The 23,820-nt window shown below is 42.6% G+C and overlaps 1 protein-coding gene across 3 annotated transcripts in view; it reads left to right on the forward strand.

Moving 5' to 3' along the window:
• Positions 1–22,490, forward strand: part of FAM110B (family with sequence similarity 110 member B) — a 152,973-nt gene extending 130,483 nt beyond the window's left edge. For 2 of the 3 annotated variants that reach the window (XM_028852215.2, XM_028852211.2), the window contains exon 3: positions 19,620–22,486. In XM_028852215.2, the coding sequence (XP_028708048.1) occupies positions 19,943–21,055 (1,113 nt within the window). In that variant the 5' untranslated portion in view covers positions 19,620–19,942 and the 3' untranslated portion in view covers positions 21,056–22,486. 3 annotated transcript variants of the gene reach the window in all.
• Positions 22,491–23,820: the final 1,330 nt, after the last annotated feature.

Genomic DNA, 23,820 nt, shown 5'->3' on the forward strand with positions numbered 1-23,820 from the left:
CCATAGTTTAGTTAACCATTTGCCCATTAAGAGACATTTTGGTTGCTTCTAGTTTGGAGCCATTACAAGTAAAGCTGCTCTGAACAACTGTGTATAGTTTTTATGTGGATATAATAATATATACTCTGGAATAAATGCCCAGGAGTGCACTTGCTGGGTTCTATGGTAAGTGTATGTTTCGTTTTTTAAGAAACTGCCCAGCTATTTACCAGGGTGTCTCTAGACTCTTACATTCCCACTATCAAGGCATAAAAAGATAGAATTTCTCTGTATTCTTGCCAGCATTTATTGGGTGGTGTCTCTTTCTCGGTCTCTCGTTTTTATCTTACTTGTTCTAACAAGTGTGTAGTGATAGCTTATTCATTGCTAGTGATAGATTTTAATGTCTTATAATATTGATATCTTTTCATATGTTTATTTGCCCTTTATATGCCCTCTTTGTTAAAATGTCTTTTGCCCATTTTCCAATTGGATTGTTTGGTTTTTTAAAGTTGAGTTCTGAGAACTCTTTATATGTTCTAGATATCGGTCCTTTGTCAGATATAGATCATGCAAATATTTTCCCCAGTCTGTTGCCTATCTTTTCATCCTTTTAATAGAGCCTTTCACAGATAAAAAGTTTTTGTAATTCTGATCAGTCAAATTTATCAGTTTTCTTTCATGGATCACTCTTTCGATGTCATATCAAAGTACCCTTCATCAAGCCACAAGTCCTAAAGATTTTCTTCTTTGTTGTTTCCTAACATCATTTTTTATTTTACAGTTGACTCTATGATTTTGAGTTAATTTTTGTATAAGGTATGAGGTAAAAAGTATGAGGTCAACGTTTATATTTTTGACTATGGATATCCAGTTGCTCCAGCACCATTTGTTGAAAAGTCTAGTCCTTTTTCTTTGAATTGCTTTTGCACCTTTGTCAAAAATCACTTGGCTTAACTTGTGTGGGGCTCTTTCTGAGTTATCTGTTGTGCTCCATTGATCTGTGTGTCTGTCCCTCCGTCATACCACTGTCTTGATTACTGTAACTAGATAATGTCTTGAAATTGAGTACACTGATTCCTCATTCTTTATTCTTTTATCTCAGAACTGTTTTAGCTATTGTAGTCCTTTGCCTTTCCATATAAATTTTAGAATAATCTTGTGTAAGCTTGCAAATAACTGGTGAGAGGTTTTGCTTGATATTCACTCTTCCTTCTCCCTCATTTTCATCTAGCCAACTTTTCTTACACCTGCTGCTTCTTTGTTGTCTATCTTGTCTTATATGATTGTCTACATAGAAAATCTCAAATAATCTACCCAAAAATGTAAATAAAAAGCTCTAGAACCAAAAGGTGAGTTCAGCAAGGTCTCAGAATATAAGATCAACAGACAAAAGTCAATTGTATTTCTCACTAGTGATAAGTATGTGGAAACTCATGTTAAAAATACTATACCATTTACGTTGGCTCAAAAAATGTAATACTTAAAAATCTAATAAAACACATATAGAACGTATATGCTGAAACCTACAAAATACTGATGAAAAACATCAAAAGTCTAATTAAATGGAGAGGTAGATCCCTTTTAAGGACAAGAAGGCTCAACCTAGTGAAGATGTCAGATTTCCTCAAAGTAAACAGGTTTAACGCAGTGCTTCTCAAAATTCCATAAAGGATTTTTGAGATTCTGTTTTAATGCATTTCATTTTTACAAGAACATCTAGAATTTGCATGTGTTTGGATGGATTGACCAGGGAGGTGATTTTGTCACAATACACAAGTACTGTCAGTATGTCCAATTAAAAATAACCCTTTTACTGTAAAAATATAGTTCACACCTTCTGTATGACAGGCCCTGTGCTCAGTGCCTTCCAGCCTTTGCGTCATATCACCTTCACCAGCACCCTATGAGGAAGGTGCTGTTATCATCCCATTTAACACATGAGAAAAGGGAAGCACACAGATGGAATTCTCTTGTCCAGAGTCACAGAGCTAGAAGACGGGGAAGCAGGATTCAGACTAGACCAACATGAGTCCTGCGTCTGCTCTGCATGCAGTGTTCCGTGGCCTCCCTGAGGCCCATTAGGGGTCTTGGGGCCTTCTTTGGTTTCATCAGGGTACTCACGTCAAGTCCAGAGAATCCTACTTTTTGAAAAATCACTGTAATCCTTACATCATTTCCCTCACTAGCACCCTGTGAGCCCCTGTTTTGTTTCCCCAGTCTACTATAGGATTTCAGTTTCCGTTAGACAGCTGAACCCAAGGATTATTTAAATTGTCCAGCCATAAGGAAACATTTGATAGATACTTTTCAGGAAAAAAAATTCACTGTGTTTTGAGAGTGTTGATTAAAAGAGTCCTTCTCATCTGTCAGAGAAGAATGGCTGTGTAAGTATTTGTCTTTTGCCCTGCAAGTGGGGGAAATGGATTTGGGGATGACACATCACTTTTCTGAGGTGTCAGAAGAAGTAGGTCACATTATGCTATTGATCATAATGTTTGAAAAAGCTGGCATTGAAAAATGAGAAATTGCATTTTGAATAGTTCTTTGTCCAAAGACTAGAAATATTTTCTGAGACAAACAATAAGTTTTATAAATTTTTTCTTTTTTTCCATCATCTCCCTAGGATAACTTTTCTTTTGTGGTCAGTTTTAGCCTGCTAAAAGGAGTCACTGGCTCTTCATAGATGTATTGGCTGCGTTTATTGAAATGTCTTTCAGGAAAGCTTTACCTCTTGAGTTCTAGAAACAACATTGGGAGTGATCCAGAATGCCTTACTAAGTAAAATAGATGAACGTTTAAAAGCCTCTGTCTATCTTTAGAGCTATCAAACAATAGAGAAACATTCAATATCTTCCCTTTAGTAGTCAGTAAGAAAGAAGAGTGTTGCAAAAGAGTTCGATCCCCTCTAGGCTAATGGAAGGGAACCACCTGAGTCAGAGAACTGGTCTGGAGAGACAGGCATTACACCCAGTGGTCTCTGATAGCATCTCAGCTCTGAGCCAGTGGCCTCAGGGGTACTGTGTCCCAACTGGAGGATTAACGAAGTGATTACTTAACTGTAATTGCTGGCTAAATGTCTTCCAAAGAATATCATAATCTCAGAAATAAGCTGACACATTACATGCAAATATAACACGACCTTTTAGCACAGTTTATTGCAGAACCATCCAACTCTTGATAACATTAGAAGCTGCCTCTGTTCTTCAGTCAGCCCACTTCGGGGCCCCTGTTGGTAATATTTTAGCCCAATGAATGGCTCCTGTCAGTGGTTCCCTTGGCCTGGAGGAAGGGAAGGCGCTGCTGGAGGCACTGTACACGTTCTGTACCCTCTTATACATGCTGTATGAGAAGTATGTGAGGCTTGAGGCTCAGGGCCATAAAGGATGTGAGGGATCAACCCTGGCACAGATCGCAGCTACTAGAACAGGGAGGCACAAAAGGCTGACAGCTTACCAAGGCAGAACCATGCCCATGCAGGGTCTCCGGTGCCCATGGCTGAAGGGATGCCCTGCATCCTGCTCCTTCTTTCTTCCTCTCTTACTTTTTTCATCCAGTCTCCTTAAACCTCCCTCTTCTTTACTTTTTTTTCTTAGATTTAATCTACTTATCAAAAACATTCTTGTCACTTTCTTAATATATTGCAATGATTTTTTGATGCTTAAATTCTCATTACAGTTTATCTTTAAAATTCTACCTTCATGTTCTGTCTTCATGTTCCTTTCTTCTTGCTTTGAAAATAGAAGTTTCAAAGAAACGTAGAACCTGTTAGAAAGGAACTTGACATTCACCTGCCTCCTCCTTCCACCCATTATAGGAATTCCCTCTAAAAGTTATTGGGCAGATGGTAAGTCTACCTCTGCATGAAGCATTCCTGGGATAAAAAGCTAGCACTTCTTTAAAAAGCAATGAATTCTAGTTTTGGGCATTTGAATTGTTCAAAAATTATTCCTTCTATTAACCTGCAAATTGCCTTTATAGTCTATGATGTTCATCTGATAATGTTTTCTCCAGTTCATTAAAAAAAACAGTAGCTAACATATATTGCCCCCCTCTACTATCACGAACCCTGGTATCAGCCACATGGCACAGCTAAGGAACCTAAAGTTAGAGAGACAATTTTTCAAGGTCATGCGGTGGTAAATGGGGGAGGAGACTCACATGTTCTGACCCTAGAACCTAGAACCTATGGCCACACCAGCCTCTCCTCCTTATAGGCACAGTTTACATTTTCCCTTAGAATCCAACCATAGAATTTCCCCCATCTCTACTCTAAATCATGTAATCTGTTCTGTGGAATGTATGTGAATGCCTAAGCATGCCACAAAAACAGGGAATTGTGTCTCTTCCATTCATGTCAATACCTCCAGCGCTAGTAACAATGCCCGGCATGAGTATCAATTGAATGATTGAATCCCTTCCTTAGCTATTATATTGCTCTATGAATTCTTAGCTGTTTTCTCCTAGGATCTCTAATTCCCTGTTGATAAACTTTAAATTCACAGAAGCAGTACTTTCTCCCTGTGTTTTACAGATGATGAAATTATCACTCATCAGATGATTTGCTTTTGGCAGATGTCTAGAAAATGGAGAGTTTCAGAGACCTGTCCCTATTAGGTTTTGCCTCCGTGAACACGAGGCCGTTGTTTACACACCAGCGTCTAAGAACATTCCCACAACAGTATCACTGTCTTCCTTTTCGTGCTCTCTACCCTGTGCCTACCCTCAGCCTCCGACAGCAATCCATATAGGCACAGGCCCCAACCCACAAAAGCTCTCTTCTACTGCCACTCCTTTAGAGCCCTTATTATTTAAAAAGGCCTTCTCCTCCAATGCCACTGACCAGTTAAGAAAAATCCCATACCACCTCCTGACACCTATACGTCATTATTCTCTGGATTAAAGTTTTTGGTCACATTTTTATCCCCCTGTTCTCAGTGCATTAGTGTAAAGTCTTTCCTGTATAACATGCATTTTTCTTTCTGTTGTGTCATTCCCAATATGCTGCCTTTTTTTTTTCTCTCTCTCTCTCTGTTGCCGGTGGAGTGCAGTGGCATAATCATAGCTTACTGCAGCCTCGAACCCCTGGCCTCAAGCATTCCTCCTGCCTCACCCTCCCCATTTACTGGGATTCCAGGCATCAGCCACTGCTCCCAGCCCATGCTACTATTTTTAACCATTGGAAAATAAATATCCTCTCTTGATTCTGCTTACCAACCTCTAGCTATTACCTCCTCTCCAAACTCCTGAAACAAGCCACCCATATCACCGTCTCCTGTTTTATTTTTCCCATATCTCCTGAAAGGCTGCCAATCACTTTACCAGAACCCTTCTTATCTAAGTCAACAGTAATTTCCACCTTAGTAAATCCTTGCTCTGCTTTTCTTTTCAGCACCTATGCTTGTCATACTACATACTATATTGATCGATCGATTGATTGATTGATTGCCATATATGTGAGCTCCACATAGTGTTTGTTTTGTTCACTGCCTGGCACATTTATAGATGCTCAGTAAACACTTGCTGAATGAACAAATACTTTAGTCGGGGTGTCCTGCCTTCTAGCTCTTCGGCCTGTATAAAGTTGATTAAGCAGATCCCCTTTGAATTGGTTCCCTTGAGGGCAGAGCTTGGGGGAAGTTGCATTGCGTTGGTCTGCATGGTTGAAGGATCCGTCCCCAGAGATGGGCTCAGGCTTCACCAGGATAGGCTGATTTTTATCTATCAGGTCATGACTAGACTGTTAGTTTTCTATTGCGCAGAATATATTCTAATTTCCTTAGGAAGATATTAGAATACTTATTTGCCACGAAGGAGGGTGTCGCCACATTTTCAGAGCCCCTTGGAGAATCTCACCAAAGAAAGAGCTTTTATTGTCACTGCCTCATATTGGATTCATTGGGCCTATTTTTTATATTTTATGAATGCCTCTCCTCACAAAGTTTTCACATCATCTTCCTGCCTCTCACTGCCTCTCACTGATGTATCCTCCGGCACAGCAAGTACTCCTAACCGCGGCTTCTGCCTGTAGTAGGTACACACTCTCCCACCATAGCAGGAAGGAGTTTTGCTGTGAAAGCAGCCTGGGGCTTGGCGTGGTACAGGCTGGGGTCGGTGAGGGGGGTGCTGGCCAGTATTTTTTCCTTTTTTCCGTCCTGGCTGATGTTCAGGTCTGCCCCTCTTCAGTCCTTGTGGGCACAGCTGTTTCCATGACCGTCCAGAGCAGTCTTAGGGCACAGGCTTAGAATACAGATGGCCCTGAAGTGGACAGTAGCTCCTTCAGCTCACTGACTGCAGGCAAATCACTGAAACCCTCCGTGTCTCCACTTCCCCATCTGTCAAGTGGGAGAATGACAGGTGCTGGGCAGGGCAGGTAAATAGAAGACATCCACCCTGCCTGGCATGAGGTCCGGCGGGTGACAGGTAGCCAACAAATGATTGCTGCTGTGTTCCTCTTCTTACATTGAAGATGCCTGTGCCCAGAATCAAAAGCTTAAGAGATCATGAGGCACCAGACATCAGCAACTACCTTTTACTGCAGCAAAATTATGCTCGCTCTTGTGAAAACACAGGAGAAAACTTCCTTTCCCAGTCAACAACAACAAAGCTAGAGACTGAGAATAAAAGAACCGTTTCTAAAAGCCAACTCCCTTTTTCACTTTGGGGAGTTACTTTTCTGTAGTAAACAGGAATGAGAAGCTTAAATGTTAACCAAGACAGAAGCAGGTGGTATCATTTTAACATGAAAGCATGATGGAATCGTGTAAAAAAAGGTACATTTTATTTTAATGTATATTGAAGGCAGAGTTTTCATATCTAATGAAAGATGTATTTTGCCCATTCAACAATGTCTGTAATTTTTTAGCGTATTGATCAGATTACTTTTAATGATGGTTTTAGATTATTATAATCCTTAGAGAGCCCCTTAAGTGAGCTCGATTTTGTTTTTTTTTTCTTTTTGATAGCAGGCGCGAGTCGGGAGACCGGTAAGTGAACAAAGCCACTTTCATAACACATTAGGTGAGGTTTTTAGATTTGTATTCTTTTATCTCGGGGCAAAGGCACATCCTGAACTAAGCACATGTCACATGAAAATCTCTACAAGAGATTCCAAACTCTGCTGTCCTCCAGTACCTGCTGTGCTGGGCAGGCAGGAGCCAGGCAGCTGCCCTCAGGTGTCCCATCCTTCGGGGAGGAGGGTCATTACCACCACTCACCATTCGGGAATGAGGACCGTAAGGCAAGAGCCCAGGAGGAAGGATGGGACTCAGAATGAGAGGTCAGAAAAGGCTTCCCTGTAGTTTTGTTGACTCTTTTTTCAGCTTGGAAGACTCAAGGAGGGCAGTGGATTCCAGGAGAGAGCGCAGAATGTGGAGGCAGGTATCAGAGAGCCTGGGAAGGAGGAGGGCGTCTTGGTCGAAGGAAGCTGAATAGAGGGGACAGAGCCTGTGGTCGCAGACCTGCATCCCCCTGATACCAGTCTCTCCTCTCCCTCCTAAGGCAATGCCTACCTTCAGGCACAGCTGGACCCAACCTAGCTCTGCCCAGTGGAGCCCAAGCCTGCTACTTTCCTTTGAAGGAGCTTCACGGCAGAGCTGAACTGGGCCTGGGCAAGGTGGATGAACTTATTAGTCATTGCTGAGCTTCCTGTCACTTGAACCCAAAAATAATACTTCAAGTGCAAATTGTGATGAAGCCTTACCTTTAGCATTCTAGGCTTGAAAATATAATTTTATGTAAGATATGTTAAGTGCTGGAAAGATGAAAATATGTGCTGCAAGAAATAGGTGTCTATAGTCTTACATGTCTTATTTTGAAGATTATTTATCCCACAGTTCAGTCTGAATCCATAGAAGTGAAAAATAAAACTGTTCTTTTCAGAATATACTTAAGGCAAAGAACTAGTTGTTCTAACAACTGCTATACAAAGAACTCTTCAAGAGATGGAAAATAATTCTAGGTGTTTCTTGACAAATGAGATCAACAATATTCACTATTTTTTTAAGTGAACTTACTGGTTCTGCTGTAAAATTCTACCTTGTATTCATTTCCTTTTGCCCCTTATTTGTGCTCTAAGCACAATTCAGTGCTAAAGTGTTTCTTCGGTTGTGAATAAACAGTCTCCGTGTATTTGCTTTCTATTGCACCATAATCTCCAATCAAAAGGAGGTACTTGGAGTATCATTTCAAATATATACACATTCCCAACTTCACTTCCCAAGATTTTATCTGACATTTTCACTGGGCCTTTACAATATGAAAGAGTGTGCTAGATATTCTACTGAATGCTTAACATTTTAGTTCAGCTCCATGAACGTTTGAATTAATGCCTACTATGTGTATAGCTGAGAGCTTTAGTAAAAATAGCAGTAAAATTAAGTGATCTCTGCTCTTCATATGTTCTGTGCAGTAAGATAGAATGAAACCAGTCTTACATTACTGTTCTTTTTCAAATCTTTCATTAGTTTCATCAAAGTTCAGCCAACTTTGATAGATCCACAGTCAGTAACATAAAGAAGGAAAATTTAAAATGAACAGAACTCAATTTATAAATGTTTTACCTTCTCTTTTGTGCATTTAAGCTGTTAACAAGTAGCATGGTTATTTGATTTAACAAAAAAATCAAGGGTTTTTTTTTTCCTCCTTCACCCTCTGGAGGAAGCTGGTATTAATACTAAACAGTGAATGGCCAAAAGAGTAGATTTTCAGAAGTAAAATATAATTAGTGTGGGTGCCTGAGCCATATTACTTTAATATAAAGCATTTAAAAATACATTTGATGCTTCATATGTATCTCTTTAACAGCTGAAGCTACAATGTGACAAGGTGGGGTAAGCCAAACCATCCTTGTACTCACTTTGGTATGAAGCCCTCGCCCCTCCGTAGCTGAACATCTTAGACAACCTCTTTAATGTCTCTGGACATCAGTTTCCTCATCTGTAAAATGGGGATAACAACACTTGGTTTAGAGATATTTGCAGGATGGAACTTAAAAATGTGCGAAAGGCATTATTACAGCACAACATATGTGCCTAATGAGAAATGGTCATTACTAACGGGGCATTATTTCAGTTCCGGGGACATTGTATGTGCTTAATAAGAAGTGGTCATTACTAACAGGTAATTTTTTAACATAATTTATGTAGCAATTTATCTAATACACTCACAGAGGAATTCCCCCAAAATACTGCTTTTTCTCCCTTCAAGTTTAAATGTTTCATAATTTTATTATAACACATTTTATTTAAGAGTAAATATCATCTTCTGCCCTAAGGCTGTTTACTATAAATTACAATTTTTTTCAAAAATAAATGTTCTGTGTATATTGGCACAGTAAACTTTCTTATCATTTGTGCTAGATTCGCCCTAGAGTACAAGTTTACACAGCTAAAGGAGAAAGCAGTAACATGCAAAGTGCAGACTCTTAAAATCGACCTTGGTAGAAGCACTGGGCACGGCTCCCCAGATCCACACCACCCTGGGTTCTGGTCTGGGCTCTCTCTGCTGCTCACCAGTACTCACCCTCTCCTCTATGCAAGGGGATCAGACCGCCTGTTAAGGAGGCTGGCTGAGATGAGGTGTGGGAACTCACAGCACAAAGCCTTATGAACTGCAGGAGTTACTACCAGACTTTATAATCACCGAGTTAGTTGAGTTGTTATTACTGCTGCTGGAAGTTGTGCCTGGTTCACCCAAAATGGGGAACTCACTAACTCTCAGACTCACAGTAGCCAGCGAGTCTTTTTTTTTTTTTTTTTTTTTTTTTTTTTTTTTTTGAGATGGAGTTTAGCTTTGTCTCCAGGCTGGAGTTCAGTGGCGTGATCTCGGCTTACTGCAATCTCTGTCTCCCAGGCTCAAGCAATTTTCCTGCCTCAGCCTCCCAAGTAGCTGGGATTACAGGCACGTGCTGCCACGCCCAGCTAATTTTTGTGTTTTTAGGGGGTTTCACCGTGTTGGCCAGGATGGTCTCGGTCTCCTGACCTCGTGATCCGCCCACCTTGGCCTCCCAAAGTGCTGGGATTACAGGTGTGAGCCACCACGCCTGGCCCACCAAGTCTTATAAACTCTGTGACTCGAGTAGACTAGTCTGTAAAAAAATGACAGTGGTCCCTTGAACTCCACATTCATTTAATATTTGGTCATGGCCTCATACATTGTCACAACTGAATATGAAGCCACATAAAGCTCTCCACAAGAGAGGAAACGCTGGCAGAAAGGGGATCATTTTATGTTTGCTTGGGTAGGGCAGGCATTCTTACTATATTTGCATAAAGGAATTCTAGTAGCCCTGCTTTTTAATTACTTATAGTAATTTTCATCAAGCAAGTCATTATATTTCCAAGTGATTCTTGGCACTGGTTATGCACAGCATTGATTTCTGTAATCTCAGGTAAAAGGCAAGGCTCCCCCTCACTGATGCAAGTTGGGGGCCCTCTTACAATAACACATTCCTTACCTTAGGCCAAGGAAGAATGTTGAGCTAGAAATGTGAAATTTTTTTCTGACTCTCTGTTTCATTATAGTTGTCTTAAATAGGAGGAAAACATTTTAAAAGAAACTTCTAACATTTTTGTTAATCGCTTTACTTACAAATGAAAATGAAGCATGTGGATGACTTCTCTAAATGACCTTGGAGAATGACATTAAAGTAAAGAATCCATCATGGATTGAGATTTGACCTGCTATTTTTCTCCTACTACCAGATTTCATTTGTAATAATGGCTTTATTGTTTACTCTAGCCTGTTTCACTCATGTAACTGTTTGCTTTGAAATTTGAAACCACATATTTTCTCTGTAACTCAAATAAAAATGGGGTCATACAAGTGACCTTTTAGCCAGAAACTGCACGGTCAATCCTCTTTGACAGAAATAGCACAGGCTCTATCACTTGAGAGTAATGGAATCATTTTAAGACAAAAGATCATTCACTTACCATAAAGCTTGAAATCTAATGATGGTGATTATCAGTGCCAAGCTGCAGACACTGGGGACAGCATTTAATAATAGCTTACATTGGCCAGGCACGGTGGCTTATGCCTGTAATCCCAGCACTTTGGGAGGCCGAGGCGGGTGGATCACCTTAGGTCAGGAGTTTGAGACCAGCCTGGCCAACACGGTAAAACCCCGTCTCTACTAAAAATACCAAAAATTAGCCAGGCATAGTGGCAGGCACCTGTAATCGCAGCTACTCAGGAGGCTGAGACAGGAGAATCTCTTGAACCCAGGAGACAGAGGTTGCAGTAAGCCAAGATTGAGCCATTGTACTCCAGCCTGGGCAATACAATGAGACTCCGTCTTTAAAAAAAAAAAAAAAAATTGCTTACATTTACCAAACAATTTCCGGGCTGAGCTCCTCACTGAGCACTTTCATGTGTCACCTCAAGGAATTCTCACCCCAGCCAATGAAGTGTAGGAATCATGGTTATCAATGTTCCATAAATGATGAAACTCAGGTACACCAGCTGGAGAAACTTGCTCAGGGTCAAGTGTCCTGTGTTCTTTTTCCATGCCCTAAGCATTTACCCCACTGAATTTTCATTTCTATGCCTGGATGAAATCTCAGACAGGACCTGTAGCCTTTTCCGTTCATCTTCAATAATTTAGAGTCCCCGGATCAGTTTCAGGCATGGAAGAGTGCTGCCTCACATCAAGATCAAAACTCCACCTCTGGTCCAGTTAAATTGGTTTCTCTTCTCCCAGCTCAGGCCTGCGTTGGCTTGGAGACCCTGTGAAGAAGGTAGTTAACAAACATCATTTTCCCCTTTTCTTGCTCCAGCTCCTCTCCTGCTCCTTATCAGACGGCTCTACCAGCCTCTACTGGGCAGGCCCCGAATTGCATAATGAGCAAGGGACGGACAGAGCGTTCAGCGGAGGTGACAAGGTTTCTCTCGCGGCTCTTAAGCGGGAATCGATGTCCCCTGGGCATGGTGCATTTCAGAGCTGGTTCTCTCTGGGAGCTTTTAGGTTCTGTGGAGGCAGCCACGCCTCTCCTCAGCTAGCGGATGCCCCCAGCCTTCTCAAAGGAGGGCTTTGGGCGGGCATTTTTTCTGTTGGCCTCCTTTGAAGGGACTTCTGTGAGAATACTCCCAGACCACCTTTCCCCGGCACATATGTGGGCGGAGCAAACCCTCATTTTTGTGCCTGTGGAAAGGCAGCTTCATCCTGCCTGTGCAGTCTGGTTAGAGAGTCCATTACAGACTCTGCTCTTAGACTTCTCAGACTGGAGGTATAAGCCAGTTCCCAGGCTCCTCAGCTCCAAGGGGCCTGTGTTGGGCTTTTTTGGGTGCCCTTGAATTCAGCCCCAGCCAGTGTGAGATGAGAGGACGCTGTGGCCACCATTGTGTACCTGAGCACCGAGTGAAGGGCTTCAGGCAAAGCTATTCCTATTCCAGTAGACTTGGTAGCTTGCTTTGCCCACCTGACATCATGTGAAACCTTTGTGGGTAACAAATTGTACCCAGTCCACTCCCTCCTGACTTGCCACTTGGAGGATCCTGCCACAACGTAGTGCATATTCACTTAACGTCAAAATAACTTTTCCATTTGATCGACATGCCTGTGCGAGTTTTGTTCTGTTGCACTAGTATGCCTCAGCACACCTCAGGAGCACCACTGGGGTGGACTTTCCTTGAACTGTATCTGTAAAAACGTTAGAAGGTAAAAGTTGGCCTTCCCTGCATCTCTACACCTGGTTCTACATTTACTTCCCATCCTCCGGTCATATAGAGTAGATGTGTCAAAAGAAACCAGACTTTAAAAAGTTGCTGAAAAAGTGGAGAAATGATTTACTCATCTTTGTCGAAAAAATTAAAGTGCCCAATTAAAACAAAATAATGGAAACCTAGAGCAAGAGGATACTTTATTAAATAACATTGGAAAACCTACTCTAGGAAGCTGAAAGAGTACGCTAAAATATGACTAGAATACTGGAATCAGAAGTTTAAATATTATTAGGAAAAGTCTGTGGTTTTAAAAAATTTATAACATGATAGTGTTGTTGTCCAGAAGATTATTTTGCTTGCAATCTGGAGCTGATTGCTAATGGCAATACTAAGGTCAGAAAGAGAAGATTCAGCCATCAGAATTATAGATGGTGAAGGATTTCACCATGGAGATAAGAAGGAAAAAGACACAGCATTCAGTAATTGGAAAAGTGCAGGTCCTGAAAGGGTGGTGGTTTTGACTTAATGTTTCCAGATGGGTGACACTCTGATTTCATACTTTCTGTCCAATTTATAGTGTGCAAAATCAGTCTCTTTTGGTGCGTGCCTTTTACTCCTCCATTTGCTCTTTCATTTTCTCCACTTTGCATTCTTTACAAGTTATGCTCACAGTATAAAAGAGGTTAATGAAAGTGGTGATGTGCTTGGAAGAGAAGGAAAAGGGAAGATGTTGAAAAGGAGAGCATATCTTATTAATTAAAATGAATAAATACTTTGGGAGACCGAGGTGGGTGGATCACAAGGTCAGGAAATCGAGACCATCCTGGCTAACATGGTGAAACCCTGTCTCTACTAAAAATACAAAAAAAATTAGCTGAGCGTGGTGGCGGGTGCCTGTACTCCCAGCTACTCGGAAGGCTGAGGCAGGAGAATGGCATGAACCCAGGAGGCAGAGCTTGCAGTGAGCCAGGATTGCACCACTGCACTCCAGCCTGGGCAACAGCGAGACTCCGTCTCAAAATAATAATAATAATAGTAATTAATGTCTAAATAAAATGGATAAATAAAGGAGGCAATGGAATGGCATTGCTGTTGGTTAAAAATGGCTCAGGCAGAGGGAGCAGCAGGAGTGGATACAGTGGGTGAGAGACCACTGTAGTTGTAGTTCTGTTTGGCTTAAGCCCAGGGTGCAGAGGAGGAAGGGAGCAAGGATTAGAGAGGAGAGTGTATACTTCCTGCCAGCCACTTCTCTGTAGTCAAGTGGGAAGCTGGGAATGACTCATCCTCAACATGCACCTCCTCCCGCTTCGCATCCTGCCTGTCTCCCAGTTCAGCCCAGTGTGTCTCTTAAACATCCCTTGAAACTGTCCACTCTTTTATCCATCCTAAAGCCACCCTCCTGGTAAGAGTGAAGTAAATGAAAATGCCTGTGTGCTCTTATTTAACCCACTCAAAAAACCCTAAAAAGGTAGGTACTATTGCTATCCCCATTTTCCAGATGGGAAATCTGAGGCACGAGAAGATAAAGTGACCTGCCCAAGGGTACTCAACCATTACAGGGCAGAACCATAGGCAGTGCCATATTGGGCGGTGCTCAGAGCCCAGCTGCCATGTCCCCTCCCCTGGGAAGCTCTGACCCACCTCTCTGCAGCCACACTTAATCCCCACTCATCCTGTCCCCATACTGCAGCCAGAGGAGTTTAAAAAAAATACACGTATGACCATGTCACTAATGCTCAATTACCTCATAAAATCCAAAGTCATCTGCCTTTCCCCTATACCTAGCTGGCCTCTTACCGGTGTCCCCTAGCACTCCAAACCAGCCATCAGAGTGTCTTGAATGTACCATGAACTCAAAAGCTGCCCTGATGAGGGATGGCCTCGCCTCCTGGGTCTTTATTGGAGTTCGTCTCCTCCTTACCCTTCTTTTACCTTCAAGTCCTTTGCCACAGTCCTGCTGAATTTATTTTCTACATCATTCATTCAATTCACATTTATCAAATGCATTTTGAATCTTTAAGTTCAGGATTTTTCTATGTCTTACACATAATTACTCCACCAATAGGTAGTAATTGATTGAACACAGCCATAATTCAGTGAGTACTCTTGTATTGTAAGTGCATCTGTCTTCCATTTGTAAAGAATCCAAAAGTTAACATTGCCGTGGGAAACTGCATTTTTAGTTCAAAGACAAGAATGTGACTGTTCTTAAAAGGGAAGCCAAGAGTATAGATATGAGAGTGATCGGAGTCAAGTTGGAACCTGATGCTTCAAGTCAGTATGCACAAATACTGTTACCAGAAAAATCAAAAAGCAGTGTTCCAGAGAACAGTTTTACACATATTGTAAACGTTTTGTTATCTGGCATGTTAGGAAACTAGAAGAATCAGTTCTAGAATTCTTAATAACTTCAAAGGTAAATTGCTTCTTTTATTTGCTCCCAAGAATGTTTGAGCTGAAGACATTTTTCAGCTCACCAGATTCAACACATTTGTTTTTATAGATAAGAAAATCAAGACACTTAGATGTCAGGTGACTTAGAGCTCAATTACTCAGGCTTGCTCTTTCAGTAACCCCCTTTTCCTGCTGTGAGACACAGGGGAATTACTCATTCTCACATAGAAACTTCTGTGGGTGAATCCAGGTTGTGTTCAGTTCCCAGGGCCCTTGCTCTAACTCCATTGCTTTCTTTCCTACTTAAAATTTAAAAACTAATTAGGCATTTAACTATCCTTTTCTTTTTCGTTACGAGAAGCACTCTTTAAAGAGGAACTAACAAAACAGCAGCCCGAATTTGGCCAACAGTGTTTTTAATATTGAATTTTTAAATCGGGAGAGTTTGTGCAGAGCTCTGGATTTGCTGCTGTGTCAACAATGAACCACATTCCCCATGGCAGCCCGTAGCTGGGAGCTCCTTTCCCCAGGCCACACACTCTCCCATTATCTGCCTGGCCTCAGAGGCTTGGAGGCACAAATTGCCCGGATTACAGGAACTTTGGCTTTAGCATTTTTTTTCCAAATAAACTGTGTATGAGGTTCATTCTCTATATCTAACCACCTCCAGGATTGCAAATGTTCTTGAGTCTCCCCAAGGTTATGGTTAAGCTGAGGGTCCTGTTCACCTGACTGCACCTGTGAGGAGCTGGCAGATTGGAAGTTAGAAAGGTTCAGGCCACTTTGGTTTTAAAAACTTGGAATTCTCTGAGATTGCTATTTCTGTGCCTAAAAAGCTCAGACTTTTGCTCATTCAGAGACAAGAAACTTTGGCCTGTTTCCTCTGTGCTGGAGGCATTTGGGTTCTAATGGGATGCTGGCTAGCACAGAAATGGGCTTCCCCCCTTTCCTGTTGCTATACTCAAAGGCAACAAACAGCATCACCTGGGATCTGGGGAGAAATGCATAATCTGGGCCTCACTCGAAATCTACCAAATCCGACTGTGCTTTAAGGAGATCCTCGAGGGGTTTACAGGCCCATTAAAGTTTGAGAAGCACCACTAGAGTGAGTAGTGGGAGATAACATTGCTCTTCTTCCTTGTCCTTGGGTCCTTTGTCCCCCAGCTGGCTCTATGTGCCATGTGTTCTCCCTGCACAGACCAGGACTCCCCCACAGATGATGTGCTCCCCCCACCACCCGCCGCCACCATCACCCCCAGGCCAGATTGCATTTGAGTTCATATCTGCTCTGATTTGCGAACCATTTAGCACTTTGGCTTTGCCAAGTTTATTTTCCCCAGTCCTTTTTATCCCTTCATGAAATTTTCAAATGGATGCTAAACAGGGTAGAATATAGCCAAGATGGTTTGTGAATGGAAGTTTCTCCCACCCACAGGCTGTGTTCTCCGTCCTGAGTCATAAGTCAAGGATCAGGCAAGGCTACATAATTATTTTTGTTGATGAGACCCTACGGGGCCAAGATCTAATTTTCCTTCCTCAAAACAACACGAAGCCCCTCCCAGCCTGGCGGTTTGCCTGACCATCCCATCAGCGCCTGACTGTACCTCAGGGGGCCTGTTCAGGACATCAGAGGGCTGACTGCAAGGCCACAGCCAGTAGAGTGTCATGTGCCACAGTGTTCTCTGAACAGACCTCATGGTTATCTCGTACAAAGTCTGCACTACAAAACTCAGAGTATTTCTCCAGCACTATATAGCTCCGTCCCTGCCAACACTGTTTCACACTAAAAAATAAAAGAACCAGAGTTAAGGATTAAGTAAATATTACAAGAGACAGCAACCTAGGTCACCTGCTTATTTTTGAAGTAGGTTTACTTTGTTGGCTAAACCAGGTAGAAAACTTGGATTATGCCTTAGTATCCCACAATACCCCAAACAGTATATTTAGTTTGTTCTGTTGCTTTTGGGTCTTCCAATAAGATGATGTTGTTTTTTTTTTCCTTCCCAGAGTTCACATCAAAACTATAAACTCTAACCATGATCATGTCAAAACATCATCACTGTTGAAAATTATTAGGGAAATTGGGAATAGCAGAGGAGGAGTGGGAAGGGGTAGAAGCCAAAAGGAAATGAAGTATGAAGTACTTGCAGGTAATTGCTATTTCTGACGTAATTCTTTCACACAGGTTTTAAGATAAGTAATTGTTGAGGGGTGTGGAACAATTGCGAGTGCTAGAGGAGCCGTCCTGAGGGTGTCTGCCACATGAATATAGAAAGCAGTATGCAAGGAAGACAAGCAGCTTTCTGGAAAATGCTTCCTAGAAGATAGACTGGTGTTCCTCACTCTTGTGAATCAACAGTCAGGCTTTTTATTCAGTGTTGCCAACAGTACCAAAGCCTACCTCAACAGACATGCAGGTGTGCATGGAAGGCCACGCCAGTGGTGTAGGTGTTTTAGGCTTCTGGTCCAAATATGATAGAACTAGAAGAGAAGATGGTTAGAAGAGAAGCACAGGCCTGCATGAGGAGGAATGTTACATGAGAACTACAACTCATCTTCAGAGAGCATTGGCCTAAGAACAGTCAGTGCAGGACCATAGAAAAGTTCACTCATTCACCAATATTCCAACACGCCATTTTGAAACTGGAAGTAACTCCTTCATTCTTAGATCCTCAGAACCTCATGATTTTAAAGGAAGAAGGGATTGAAGGAATCTTGTCCAACTAACTCGTGCCCCAGGAGAAGGGAGGTGAACTTTGTCTCCCACTGCCCACTGGGTGGTATTCCCTACTCTAGTCCTCAGGCACAAAGCTGAAGGGTACAGATCTTGGTCCTGCCCCTCACTGTGCCCCCAGACCTTCTGGTATTGCCCTGGAGTCAGCCCTCTCCTAAGATTCCCGGGTATGATGCCCTCGGAGTTGCACGCTGGCCCAGGCTCTGCTGCCTGCTCTGGCTCTGAGTCTCCTCTGTAAAGAGGATGAGATTGTGCCTCCAGAGGAATCAGGGCTCCCTTCTGGCAGTTCATTCAAAATGTGTTCAAAGAAACAATCTCATTTCAACTTAATGGGAGGAGGTGTTTTTTTAAAAAACCGAATTAAGGTATCAAAATAGAACCGCACAATTAAAGGAAATTGTTAACGTAGGTATTGCCTTGGGGTTTCTCAAATCTTGCATAGGAAAATATTTTTATGAGAACAAACCCCTTCGCAGATTACTAAAATTATCTCTAACAAAACCTGGTGATGGGTTGCATTTAGAGATTTAAGAATTTCAGAAAATTATAAGGAGAAATATCAGCATATTTGGTTGTAATATGACTTTATTTATTTTGTCAATTAGTTATTTGGCATGTTAGTTGAATAGGTTACTCTCTTAACATTCCTAATGATAACCAAAGATGCTGTTAAGGTCATTAGCCCGTTGCTTTGGAGTGCTGATGCGTTTGTAAATGTTCTCGGCCTGCAGTAACAGGTTATGGGACGAATTGTTCCAGGGGCTGCAGGGGTAAGTGTTATATTATATGGCGTATGAAATAAAAAGACTCCTTACAGAATTACAGTAGGAATATTGATAAACGTTCAACTATTGACAGGTGGGTTTCGTCGTTGTTGTTGACTTGGTAGTCAAGTTTTCCCATGAAAGCTTACCTATTACCCAAGTTTTCTATAGTATTAAAGTAACATATTGTTAGGTATGATTGACACTTTTAAGACTTTGTTCCTAGTACTGTTAGGGGATTTGGAAATATACATACCATAAAGAAACTTTTGATTTCTGCTCATTAAGTATGAAAAATTATGGATAACTTAGGGACAATCAAATTATCTACTCATATGGTAAATCTGGAAGTATTTCTAGGTTTCTTCTAATGTTAAAAAAAAAAGTAAGCTTGTGTTTAATGGGAGCAACTCCATGCACATTTGTGGTTTTCAGGAGAAAGTGTTTTTAAATATATTGGTTGGCCAAAGTAAGATAACTGAAACGTTGAGTTTTTGGGGTTTTTTTTTTTTAAACTTTGTAGCTTTGCTGCCAATCCCATTTCTTGCCCTTTTCAGTTTATGAAGTTATAAAAGGGATTGTTGTAAGTGTTCCTGAGAGATTGGGAGTATGGAGGGAGAAGTTTTGCTTCATTGCAAAAGAGATAATTCACGACGTTGCAACTGGGGGCACGGAAGGGATTCGTAGGAACTCAGTAGCATGTAATGAGCTGGAGAACCGGACTTGGCTAAGCCCTCATTCCTACGTTCATCTAGTATTTGCTGGGTTTTGAGCTAAGAAATGCCAACCGGGCGTGTTCAGAAGGCGGATCTCACCAATCCGGAGGCAGCTGGAAGAGTTCGCGCGTGGGAAACCTTAGCCCTTTCTTTCTTCCCAGCACAGCGTTGTGCTGCCGTGCGTCGGCACAGGCGGGGGTGCAAGGCCCGGGTTGTCCCCTCGCGCAGTTGGGGAAACAGCTGCTGAGCTGCGGCCCGCGACCCTCGGCCGCGAAGGGGCGGGGCGGGGGCGCTGCGGGGTTTCTCTGTTGCTAGAGCCGTGATGTCACCCGCCCTTCCTAACCCGCGGTTGGTTGTTTTGTGTTTCAGCTCTGCCTGCAGTTGAACACAAAGACCTGGAGGAGACTCCCACCTCTTCAGGGAGAAGAAAGGAGGCAGCGAAGCAGATTAAAGGAACTTGTGGCTTGTGGCCTTTTTGTGCAAGGGCTGCCTGAAAGGGGAGAAAAGTGTATGAAAGCCACCGTGGCGGTTAATGAGCTGTGAGATGAGGCGCTGCTGCGGCCGCTGCTGCTGACACTCGCTCCCAGGCTGCACCCGCTGCCCTTGGCGCTTCATGTACATGTGTCTATTCAGGCCGTGCGGAGGCGTCCAGAAGAGCATCCAACACGGCTGCCGGGGAAAGACCGCCCACCATGCCCACGGAGACCCTACAGACAGGTAGCATGGTGAAGCCGGTCAGCCCCGCGGGCACCTTCACCTCTGCCGTGCCCCTACGTATCCTGAACAAGGGGCCAGACTACTTCCGCAGGCAGGCCGAGCCCAACCCCAAGAGGCTCAGCGCCGTGGAGAGGCTGGAGGCCGACAAGGCCAAGTACGTCAAGAGCCAGGAGGTGATCAACGCCAAGCAGGAGCCCGTAAAGCCCGCCGTGCTGGCCAAGCCCCCGGTGTGCCCGGCTGCCAAGCGCGCGCTGGGCAGCCCCACGCTCAAAGTATTTGGCAACCACGCCAAGACCGAGAGTGGCGTGCAGAGGGAGAACCTCAAGCTGGAGATCCTGAAGAATATCATCAATAGCTCCGAGGGCTCCAGCTCGGGCTCGGGGCACAAGCACAGCTCCCGCAACTGGCCACCCCACCGGTCGGAAACCACCGACCTGCACCGTCACTCCTTCGCGGAGTCCCTGAAAGTCTATCCCACGCAGGGCCGCGGCAGCCCGCAGGAGGGCGGCTCCCACGTGAGCAGGAGACTGCTGGAGCAGTCAGCCGAGTCCTTCCTCCACGTGTCCCACAGCTCTTCGGACATCCGCAAGGTGACCAGCGTGAAGCCCCTCAAGGCCATCCCCTGCAGTAGCTCTGCCCCTCCCCTGCCTCCCAAGCCCAAAATCGCAGCCATCGCCACCATGAAGTCCCCCGAGGCCGACCCTGTGGAACCAGCTTGTGGAGTCAGCCGAAGACCCTCCCTCCAGCGGTCTAAGTCAGACTTGAGTGACAGATATTTCCGAGTGGACGCGGACGTAGAGAGGTTCTTCAACTACTGTGGACTGGACCCGGAAGAGCTGGAAAACCTGGGAATGGAAAACTTTGCAAGGGCTAATTCTGACATAATATCCCTCAACTTCCGCAGCGCAAGCATGATCAGCTCAGACTGTGAACAGTCTCAGGACAGTAACAGTGACCTTAGAAATGATGACAGTGCCAATGACCGTGTGCCGTATGGCATTTCTGCCATCGAAAGAAATGCCAGAATCATCAAGTGGTTATATAGCATCAAACAAGCTAGAGAGTCACAGAAGGTCTCCCACGTGTAAGACAGTGCGTGGAAAGGAGGGAGGGTGGGTCTCTGTGCTTACGCAGTTGTAAAGGTTGTGAGGTCTCCTTGAAGTGTTGTGAGCTTCTCCACTCTTTGTGTTGCTTGTTGTGCAATGTTTTCAAGTTGCATGCCTGTCAACATGGGGACTGACCTGGCTTCCACGTCACCATCGCTGCAGAGCCTGGCCTAACACGCGTCATCTGCCAAAAGTTTCAGGCCAGAATCTAATTAGGGCTTTGCTCTTAAGCAAAACTGTTTACATGAAAATGGTATACGACTTCTTCAATATTTATGTGGTTCTTGTGTTTTTATATCCCGCGCTATTATGTCTTAATTAAAAGTTTTATCAACTGGCTTTTAAGTTGAGAGCAGAATCTTTTTGAAATAAAAAGCCACTTTGCCTACATGTGAGACTATTCCAATGGGACAGTAAATGGGATCTGCTACCAAACAGATAGTGACTGACCACACATAGAACCAGGCTGGGTTTTCTGTGGAATAAAGTGGTGAGCCTGACGTTAATCGTTTACATGTTGAAATTCTCTTGCCACTTAGTGAAGTGTCGCTGGGGTAACAATGCTAAGTTTTGTGTCCAATTCAGTGTGTAAATGTTGGTGGTTCTGTGTAATGCTGACCCCAAGGAAAGACAATCAGATAAAATGAAGGATGGTTAAATCTAGGAGGTTGGGTGTTTGGGGGTTTTGTTGATGTTGTTCTGATTTGGGATATTTCAGAAATTTTTAATACTATCTTTTGACAGAATGGCCACCCTAAAACAAATACTGAATGCCTTTAAAAAAAAAAAAAAAAGTTGTGTTTGTTTGTTTTTGTCGAGAACTACTAATTTCATGCTGTTTCTTTCTTTCTCCCTTTGTTGTTATTTGATTTGAGGGAAGGGAGTGAGGCTTGTGCAGGTTTGAGCTATCAGAAGACATGAACAGAAGTGAAAATACCAGCCATATCAGTAGAGCCTCCCATTCAAAAGTGAACACACTTGGTAGCTGAACCATATCTGAGCAGCGTGATTCTGTTGTCTTGCATATGTTACTCTCTCAGGCTGTGGGTCTCTGTTACAGCTCTAGGAAACTGTAGAATTTCAATGCTATGTAGCTTTTCCACCCCATGGTCTCTAGTGCTGCCTATCAACTTGTCCCCTTTTTTTCCCAATAACCTGGCTTTCAGGTGGTACAGTTAGCTGTCACTCAGCTGACTCTATGATGTGGCAGCAGAGAGGGAAACCTACAAGTGGTTTGCCTCATTGCCTTTGCCACATCTGAAGTTCTCAGCAGCGCTACCTTAGACTTCATCAGCTAATAGGAAACTTTTTATGGTGTAAATGCTGTAAGACTTTGTACATACTTCAGTTGTTATGAAATCTTTAAAGAAAAAAAAGAAAAAGTTACACTAATAAATTGCTCTGGTGCAGGCACTAATGGTGGTGGTTTCTCTTTGTCCTTCTGTATTCTCCTTCCACAAAAGTTTGACTTTGGACTATGAATCAGAAGCAGATTTTTGATAGTCTTGAAGAAACATTATTTCATTAAGTTATATTCACCACATTCCAATTACTCCAAACACCAGTGTTCTTAATTGTGGCTCTAGCAATGTGCTTTTGCTAAAATGGTTACATCAGGGTTCCTAAAATGTGCTGCAGCATCTCAATTCACACTTGTGTTATTTTTGTCTTTTCTTAAACATCAGGATTTTTTTGCATCTTCCACATGACTCTTCAGTTGTAAATATTTATGCGTTCTCACCTTGGAGGCATACCTTCGAAATGTATGGCTTTGTTTTTATTTGTACCATCCCAACATCCGTACCTTGGCATGTTTTCACACACTGGCTCCTCCACTCCTTCCTTCATTCCTCTTGAAAATGTCACTTGTTGAGTGAGTGACTCCTTCCAGGTATCATGGTAGGCACAGGACTTTCATAGTCAACAACACAGTCTCTGCCTCAAGGAACTTAGATTTTCCCCTTTATTTTAAGAGAAATAAAATTCCTCTTAGTGGACATGTCCTATCTGCTGTATTTGGACAATGAGTATTCCATGATTATTTATTACATCAAGTTATTTGAAAATTAATATTTCTTGCAAAATTCCATATACTACGCAAATGTAAAATAAAGCCCTCTTTAAAAGGTAATTTTCAGAAACAAATTATATGATTCTCAACTATTACTGTTTATAAATATTTTCCTTCTCAAAAGCAAATATGCTTCCTTGACTCTTTCTCCTGGTTTTGAATTCTGCCTGGTTTTTTTATTCATGTTCAGTAAAACTAAAACCCTGCTTCCCAGAAGAACTATTTTGGAATGCAGCTATGAGTGGGGATGATACAATGTGTTCAATATAATAGAATAAAAATAAGTTTTCTAAAAAAGAAGCAAAATTTTCTTTCCTACCATTTGTGTAGAAATGTGGCCTTTTAAAACATACATGGCTTAGCATTGACATATTCATCTCTTTCAGTAGTATTCATCTCTTTCTAGAGCTACTGAAATACCAAAAATAGATATTATTTTCCTAAGGAAACCCTTGTCTGGGGAGATGAGCACTTAGCTAATTTACTATCACTGCTTGTGCTATTTGAGTCATAGACAGTGTTTGAATCTTCCAGTATTTCGCTACTGTGTGCAATCTGTATTCAGACAGGCCTATAAATCACCCCACTGTAATTCAGTCTAATCCTCTGTGGCCTTACTTGTACAACAGACAGATGTGAGGCTTTTGGTTCCAATGGAAGATGGGCGCTCTTTATT

This window comes from Macaca mulatta, chromosome 8, assembly GCF_049350105.2.
Source record: "Macaca mulatta isolate MMU2019108-1 chromosome 8, T2T-MMU8v2.0, whole genome shotgun sequence".
Classification (NCBI taxonomy): Eukaryota; Metazoa; Chordata; class Mammalia; order Primates; family Cercopithecidae; genus Macaca; species Macaca mulatta.